The 8,984-nt window shown below is 38.0% G+C and overlaps 1 protein-coding gene across 1 annotated transcript; it reads left to right on the top strand.

Annotated features, from left to right (window-relative positions):
• Window positions 1-350: 350 nt before the first annotated feature.
• LOC131644244 (uncharacterized) lies at window positions 351-7,706 on the top strand. The gene is made up of 9 exons (XM_058914690.1): window positions 351-522; window positions 595-1,656; window positions 2,281-2,651; window positions 3,247-4,347; window positions 4,456-4,611; window positions 4,724-5,090; window positions 5,519-5,589; window positions 5,706-5,828; window positions 6,957-7,706. Exons 2-9 carry the CDS (start codon window positions 633-635, stop codon window positions 7,302-7,304), a joined length of 3,561 nt encoding a protein of 1,186 aa, XP_058770673.1. The 5' UTR covers window positions 351-522; window positions 595-632; the 3' UTR covers window positions 7,305-7,706.
• Window positions 7,707-8,984: the final 1,278 nt, after the last annotated feature.

Below are 8,984 nucleotides of genomic sequence, written 5' to 3' on the forward strand. Positions count from 1 at the left end.
TATTAAAAAAAAACTTATTAATAGAAAAGCTTCTAATCTTTAAATACTTTATGCTTCTATAATATGTTTCGATAATATACAACGAACAAAGCAAAGCAAAACGAAGCAGAATGAAACTAAGTGTAATGAAACTAAGTAAAGTAAATATGTGATTCCTGATTGAATATAACAATTTTTTCATTCCGTCCAAACTAAAAATACAAAAAAATAAAGAAAAATGATGAAACGAGCTGAAATATATTTCTATCATGTTCGATCCATTTCATTCCTCGAATGACAAACAAATAATATGGTGGGGTAAGAAGAGCCAACAACATTGTACATTTATATACTCAACAAGGCCCAGTCCAATCCAATTATCCATTTCATATATAACCCGAAAAACGCAGTGGTTTTCAGCTTCACCATCTCCGAGCATGGCCAGATAAACGTAAACACACACGCCATCGGAAAATTTCCCATTCAACGTTTCCCCCTTCATTCTCAGTCATCACAACATTCATCACCCTCTCAGAACCCCAGGTACAATTTCTCGAATTTCTCAAATTTCTCAAATCCTCAATTTCTGAATTAAACTAAGGTATCACAAATTAGGTTTAGCGATAGCTACCAGAACAGATCGCGGCACCAAGATGAAGGGGCGGTCAAATCGCCCTCAGCATATGGACCCTCCGCCGGACGAATGGGTCGACGGTTCATGGACAGTGGACTGCATCTGCGGCGTCACCTTTGACGACGGCGAAGAGATGGTAAAGTGCGACGAGTGCGATGTGTGGGTTCACACGCGCTGTTCTCGGTACGTCAAAGGTGATGACATGTTCGCTTGTGACAAGTGTAAGGCCAAAAACAACCGTGCCGGAGCAGACAACAACACTGAGGAAACCGAGGTTGCTCAATTTTTGATCGATCTTCCGACGAAGACGATCTCTCTTGAGAGAAGGAATAATAATAATAATAACAGAAGTAGTTCTCTTTCTTCCAGAGTTGCGTCGTGTTCGCGCCGGCCGTTTAAGCTTTGGACTGATATACCTATGGAGGAGAGGGTTCATGTTCAGGGTATTCCTGGTGGGGATCCTTCTCTTTTTGCTGGTAAGACGATGTCTTCGATTTTCGGTCCGCAGCTGTGGAAATGCACTGGTTATGTTCCTAAGAAGTTTAATTTTCAGTATAGGGAGTTTCCTTCTTGGTATGAGAATGATTCGGATAAGGGTGGCCAAGAAAATGATACTGATGTTAGGGATAAGGATAATGGGGCTGGGGTTCTTTTATCATTTTCTAAAGAGACTAATAACGTGTTAGCCACATCCACATCGCCTGTCGCGGCTTTGGTGGGTATGAAATCGAGCCAGGGTAAGAAGGGTTTCAAGGAAAATGGAACGGGCAAGGTTCGCAAGGATCATATGCCACGTGTCCACAATGCGGACAAGAAGGAGAGGACTTTGCTTAGCCCTTCTGCTGTTCATTCGAGTAAGCGTAGGAAGGATGAGTTCTCCAAGGACCGGAGTGGGAAGAAGAAGCGGGTCAAGACTACTGAGAGAGATGCTGCAGATCTCAAGAGGAGAACTTCTGACAGAGAAGATGTAGATCCCAAGAGGAGGAGTTCTGATAGAGAGGATGTAGATCCCAAGCGGAGGACTTCACATTCTTCTAAAGCAGGTTATTTGATTTGATTTACTTTTGTTTTCCCTTTTCCACGTTTTTATTATTTACTTGCTGTTCTTAATTTTGAGAATTGCCGAAGTTTCAATGGTGCCCTAGATAATAGAGATAGGTAAGCTTTTCCGGAAACACTTGTAGGAAAAGAAATTTTAAGATAATTGCGTCGTAATTATCGGATTTTAGATAACAGTTGTCTGTGTAAGTTGAAATTAACTTTTGCAATTCAATTTTTCAGAAACTGTCATTTATTTTCTTCATAAAGATCTATAAACTCATAATAACTACTCCGTTAGCGGCCACGTTTTGCTTGAGAAGCTAGTAGAAGTAACCCAAATTAGGCATAGCGTGCTATTGTACTAAGTTAATGAAAATGACAGAATGACCAAATGTAGTTGGTTAGATCAATATGTCTATTGCTAGGTAGTACGTATAGTGTAATTATCTTTCTTGATGTTTTCCTCTTGTTACAATTATTATTAGTTGCTATAAAAAAAACTATATGATTTTGTTTCTTTGTGCCTGTGGGAGAACGTCGTCTACTATGACGGTATTTCTCATCTTGCCATTCCTGACACGCGCATGTTGACTTTCCTATTTTTCCTCTTTATTTTTGATAACTAGCGTTTACATCAACCAGTGATGCAAAACAATTGGCATTTTATGGAGGCAGAGGTCCGAAGGTTTTCAAAGATGACATTCGAAGCATAAAGAATAAAAACTTAAAAGACTCGGTGGCTCGAGATCATATCTCAAATGATTCTTTTGCTGGGGGTATCATCATGGAGGCATCAAATAACAACAACTTGACAACGACTGAGGAGTCTTCAGAAGCCTTATATCCTAACAAAACTAGACAAAGTCATTCTGCTGGAGATGTATTAGCAGAAGGGAAGACTGGCCATAAAGTTCTTGAGATTTCTTCTAAGACTGATGATGCCGTTACATCAGTTCTAAAGCAAACTAATCTTGAAAATGCCTCAGCTAAAAAGAAGGTATGTTTTACTGACATTTCTGCAATAAAATTTATTGATATTTGTAAAATTAAATCCTATATTTTGTCTATGCATCTGTCAATTAGTAATATGTTGCCTGCACTTATTTCCTTATTCTCCATTTAATAACATAACATCAATATTAGCTGTATGTGCTCTCTTCTTGTATCATTCCAACTGTCTGGCCACGTCCATATTGAATGTTAATCGACTGTAAAGAAAATTACTATCTAGAATTAAGAGCCTACGACTGCGCATGATAATGGGTGCTCAGTATCTAATGATAAATTGACAATCAACTTAAGGGCCATAACTTTTATGATAGTAGTGGGAGTTAGGCTAAGTCTGTGGTTGATGCAGTATGCATTTTATCAATGCAACTTTTGTTGAAACTTGGAGCTCGTAGTCATACCTAAATATGTGATACTTTAAATTTCAACTTGGGAGCTTTCGGGTTGTTTGCTTGGTGTTTTTGCATATTTTTACTAGGTTTATCATGCATAGCTTTACGGATGTTTTGTCTTGTCTTGTATGTATGATTTTAGACTTCGTCTCACACTATATTGTGATGACATTTCTTGCTTCTACAAACAAGGGTGGAGATTGCTTGGAGGCTAATAATGTAGATGGTACTTTAGTAAGAAGCCCTGCGAGTCCTCAGACAGAAGATCATTGTGGCTCTGCACCAGAACGTATAGGAAAGCAAGTTTCTCAAGATATTGACTGCAACCAGAAACCAAGCTCTGGGCAATGCAAAGTTAAGGTGAAGAGAGAAGAAGATGAGGATGATAAGTTTAAGCTTTCAAATTTTCATTCTTCTCCTATCAGCGGTCTTAAAAACAATGGAAAGCCAACCGATCCCACATCTGTTACTGATAAGGTCAATGATGCTGCAGTTCTCAGTTTACCTTTATGTGAAGCTAAGGTAGGCAATATTGGCATATCATCAGAAGTACTCCCAGATAATCATACCAACGAACTCAATGAATTGCCTGGTGATTTTTGTCGTGGAAAAGAAGAAGTGGAGGGGTCTGAAGGTTCATTGGAAACACAAAAGGGATTTTCAAAAACAAAAGATGGTCTGGGCTCTTCTAAGAATCCATCTAAATCTGAAGCATTTGAATGTCCAAGTAAAATGCTAGCTTCTGGCGGAAAGTCCTCTCCCACTTCATCAACCTTGAACTCCAAATCATTGAGTCATGACTTCAAATCTGAAGATACTGAAATCGCCAATCCTTTTACGAAGCATGGAGCCAAATCTGATCGTAACAATTACATGAAGAGTGAAAGTTGTATGAATGATGCTGCAATGGATGAAATTCCAAGGAAGTCTGTAAAAGATCGTCCAAAATCTTCTTTGAATCATAATTCCAAAGGACTGCATTCAAGCCGGAGTATGCAAAGTTCCGTTTCAAAGCAAGTAAATCCAGATGTGAGAGATTCTGTTCACTGTTCATCAACGAAACCATCCCTGGGTCACCAGACTCCAAGTGTTTTTGGCTCTAGTGAGACTAATGCATCAATACACCATCAAAAAGGACCGCAAGTGCAGAATAAGATTTCATCTTCAGTGCCACAGAAAGTAGAAAGGCTTAATCAAACAAATACCCATCCTTCCTCGAAGTCGAACCAGAACAACACACCATCATTGAATCCTTCTCCAACATTAAATTCTTCAATGCTGAGTGATGAAGAGGTCTGGGCTGGACTTCTATTTTTTTTAATAAGTTCCATAAATATTTCTCCTATAGAATATCTTTGTTTCCTGTTCTCTTAATTTATCTTTCTATATATTTAATGGCAGCTAGCTTTGCTGTTGCATCAAGAACTGAATAGTTCACCTCGTGTACCCCGGGTACCCCGTGCACGCCAAACAGGTAGCTTGCCACAGCTGACTTCTACTAGTGCTACAAACATGCTAATGAAGCGAGCATCGGTTGGAGGAAAGGATAACTATTTGGTAAGATTTTGTGCCCACAATTGAAAATTATTATTGCGAGTTCTCCCAGTAATGATGGTCATGTTTTCTCCATAATGGTGGCTTATTATTACATGGTAATTAATTTGCACAGGTATGTAAAAGAAAATACAAGGATGCAACTAGAGATGGGGTTTGCAGTTCTCGTGAACCAGAAGATGAAACTAAAAGGATAGAGAAGGAGAAGGAGAAGGAGAAGGTTCAATCATCATCTGATCAAAGAAAACAAGACATGGCATATGTGGAAGATGCTTCTGTAAAGGAAGAAGGAAGCCGAGCATGCGTGACAGCTGCAAACTCTATTACAAGCAATGTTGTGTCCACAACCCCTGCCACTGAAAACAGCAGTCCACCTTCCCCTCGCGAGGACTGTAATTTGTCATCAAAGAGGAACTCACCCAGGAATATATCTGATGATGATACACCAACAGCTGGAAGGCCAGTTCATCACACCTTACCTGGTAACTTCCTTTCAGAGAGATTCTTGCTGTGTTTGTTTTTAATTTTAAACCATTCTATATTCCCATGTTAAATAGATACATTGACCCACTGTTGGTTAATATAAAAACAACTCAAACAAATATTTATTTAATCTCATGACTTTTAAAATTCATGCAATAACCTTAAGCTCCGGGTTTAGTTTCAAGCACCTTGAGTGCTACATAGATTTTATAGCACAAAATTACTTTTATATTGTTAATAGGTTGTGCCATATGTGCATTTAGATTTGGGCACAATCAGCTCTTGTAATTTGTAGGTAGACAAACACCGAATACCCAAGTGTTATTATAACTTTTATCTTACAAAATTAAAAGAAAAATAACCGGTGCTTATATATTGGGAACTTTGTGGATAGTTTCTTATTATGTACACATGTATTCAAATGCAGGCTTAATCAATGATATAATGAGCAAGGGCAGGCGCATGACATATGAGGAACTCTGTGGTGCTGTGCTACCGGTATGGTTCTTTATCAGTGTTGTTTTAGGGGTTCCTACTATTGTTTTTTATATTTTATTTTCACTGGTTTAAATTAGTTGTCTATGTTCATGTTTGTTTCTTTTTAATTGTCACAGCACTGGCCCAACTTGAGGAAACATAACGGAGAACGATATGCATATGCAAGTCATTCCCAAGCTGTTCTTGATTGTTTGAGGAACCGGCATGAATGGGCAAGGCTGGTTGATCGCGGTCCAAAGGTATGCAGTTGCAATTTGATAATCACATTGAACTGTATGATTTATTGAATCATAATTAAGATTTCATTTTCAATTAATCCACCAACTCAAAGAGAATTGAATTAATTTTTGCTGACTGACCAAATTATTCCTACAAGTTTGCTGCAAAATCATGTTGTTTTCTTATGATTGCCACCAAGCATTTGACTTTAGTCAGGAATTGCTTTGTTGGTTATATTATACCATTCTCTGGCCATAAGGAATCAGCCATTTTTTTTTAATCTTTGGCCCATTTGTTGTCTATCTTCAGATAGACATAAGTTTTGACTATACAAAATGGCCAGTAGGGACTAACGGATATGCGACCTTAAACCGTATTTTTGTCTGTCGTGTGTAACCTGCTTGTATGATTCTGAGAACAACCAATTTGAAGATCTCCTTTTATATTTTGAATGATTTAAACTCATTGTACATGTAAGACCAGACGGCCTCCATCATAGCTCCAACCCATTATGGCTCCAACCCTTTCATAGACCTTGCGTAGGGAAAGCTTTGTAGCACTAGATTGCGATTTTACTACTTGCTAATCTACCAGCTATCCTGTCTTTGCAGCCCTATCTTCTACGAATTGGAATTTCAACTTCTTTCGACTCTTGGAGCCGATACCTTATAGTCTAAGTAGCCCTATAGTTCCTCTGGAGTGGGGTGGCAAAACGGGTGCCGGGCATGCTCGTTTTGCCCGCATTTTTTTTACAGGTCGGGCAAAGGTTTAGACCATACCCCCTAATGTGCCCGTCCCGTTTTTTTTTGCGGGTGCGGGCATTAACATAAATTTTGGCATTTTTAGGTTTAAAAGATGTAATGCCCCCGGGCATACCTGTTTGCCACCCTTACTTAGGACCCATAGAAATACCAGGTGTAGGTTTGGCTATTGATAACTATCTGCAAAAATAATCATGAGCGAATACAAAAAGTTCAAATACAGAGGAAGAGATGATGTTTGTGGGCTTTGGGACATTACAACAATAATTTCTAGGCTAATTCCTTTGTAGTGCGACTTACTTTTATATTTCTATACTTTCTGTTAAATTGCTACTGTATTTCCTGTCTATAGAATGCTTTGAACCTAAACACAAATCAATGTTTCAGACAAATAATACTACTAGGAAAAGGCGAAGTAAGCTCGATGCTGATGAATCTGATGATAATGGATATGACAAGGGAAAAACTGCAAAAGACGCCGAAGGGAAGAACTTGGAATTGCAAAAAGAAGAGTTTCCTAAAGGTAAACGCAAAGCTCGAAAACGCAGGCGGCTGGCTCTTCAGGGAAAAGCAATAAAGGATGTAAGAAGGAAACAAAAAGCTGACTCACTTACTGGCGAAGACGTAGGTCCATTCTCCAATACCAGTGAAGAGAGCTTGTTTAGCGAGGATGGAATTCAAGTTGACAGAATATGTCCAGCAGGAAGTACATCGGATGAGGCTGGAAGTGCTTAATTCAGGTGGCTAAATATTTAATTGGGTTTATTCTTGCAGTAATATGCACTTGGCTTGAAATCCAACAAAGTTTTCTGTCTGTGAGCTTGTCTAGCGGGGGAGATGCACTGGTACTAATTGTGATGTAGTGTTGTGTATTAGTAGTGTAAATAGTTCCAATAGTATACAGTGTATCCTTTTCAAGCATGAAACAAACCGTGTAGATTTTGTAGAATCTGTAATGTAAGTGATTACAAGATTCAGTTAGGGATAAAAAAAGAATGTACAATTGGATTTGATTAGGAAATACCGATGTTGAATCATAAATACTTGTGAGCAACTGTCGTAGCTTTTGCGAAGGATAATGATTGGCAGCTGTTATTGATTAATGATTCAAATGTGGTTCTTGTTGTATACAAACAACATCTTAGCTTTTGGCATGTTACACTCTGGCCTCTTTTTAAGTGTTGTAATATTTATTGGAGCCCATTTTGGCTCGTAATGGCGAATCTTTTGTTCTGTTTGGAACACACCAATGAAATAGCAGTGAGAAGCTCTTAAACTACTAAAGAGGTTTATAACTTGTACATAAAAATTAGAGAAGAATAGAACCGATTGGGTTGAGAAATACCAATACTGAGAGAGAAAAGAAATCAGTGAATTATATTCACCAAGTTAACACAATAGAACAAAATGAAAAGTGTCGGTCATATCAACATATCATCGAGAACAAGGGTATTCCAGTCCTCATCACCTTTTTAATAAACCCAAGCTTCTCTGAACTACTAATAGTGATAGTTGAACATGACCAGCAACGAATATGCAGCACAAATATCAACTACTACAAAATAGAACCCGACAACCCTTTGGTGGAAGCCGACAGAACATCCTATACAATCATCAGAGACCCTGACGGAGAAGTTCTGAATGGGTTACGGGATCCAAATGTTTTTTTATGGGTCAACAGAGAACCCAAAGGAGTTGAAATTTGCTATAGAGATGGTTTTCAAATGCACGAGATAGAACATACTAGTATGATGCTCGATGAAGAAAAGAAAAACACAAGGGGGTTTGAATTAGGGTTTTCAAAAATTAAAGCAAAATGACATGTTTGGTTATTCTGATTTGTTTGAACTCAAACTACTCCAATCCATCATACTAAGGTGATTTTGCCTCTCTCCAATGAGGTCTTAATTCACTAATCAAAACTTTGACGACTATCACACGAAGACAACCGTCAACGTCTTCTTGAGATCAAACCACAACCCAGTTTACTCAAGGAATAACAATTATAAAACAATAATTTAATGTGTTTATAAAAATGCTTCTAGTAAGCTGTATCACAACTATGATGTATACATAAAATATAGCACAATATAAAATAAGAGACAAAATGTATGAGTGATTTTGAGCGCTCTTAGTATTTTCGTGCGTGAGAGTTGTTCTTTGATTCACCACCATAGTCTCTTTTTATAGACTGAATAAAGAGATTCGTTGGAGACATGTTCTCTTGTTTTGGAAGGTTAATAATATGTGATTTAATACTCTTTCCAAAAACATAGATGCTGTCCATAGCCATAATGTTTCAGCTGTTACTTATTTGATCCTGTATTAATGACTTTAACGAAAAATGGATCTTCTGACATGAGAGTATCATATCCATTCTAAAGAGCAGTCAAAACTTTACTTGATGATTATATG

This window comes from Vicia villosa, linkage group LG1 (assembly GCF_029867415.1).
Source record: "Vicia villosa cultivar HV-30 ecotype Madison, WI linkage group LG1, Vvil1.0, whole genome shotgun sequence".
NCBI lineage: Eukaryota > Viridiplantae > Streptophyta > Magnoliopsida > Fabales > Fabaceae > Vicia > Vicia villosa.

Coding starts and splice junctions, on each gene's coding strand:
- LOC131644244 (XM_058914690.1), top strand. CDS start 633: ATGAAGGGGCGGTCAAATCGCCCTCAGCATATGGACCCTCCGCCGGAC. Junction 5,590..5,705: donor TCTGTGGTGCTGTGCTACCG/GTATGGTTCTTT, acceptor TAATTGTCACAG/CACTGGCCCAACTTGAGGAA. Junction 5,829..6,956: donor TGGTTGATCGCGGTCCAAAG/GTATGCAGTTGC, acceptor TCAATGTTTCAG/ACAAATAATACTACTAGGAA.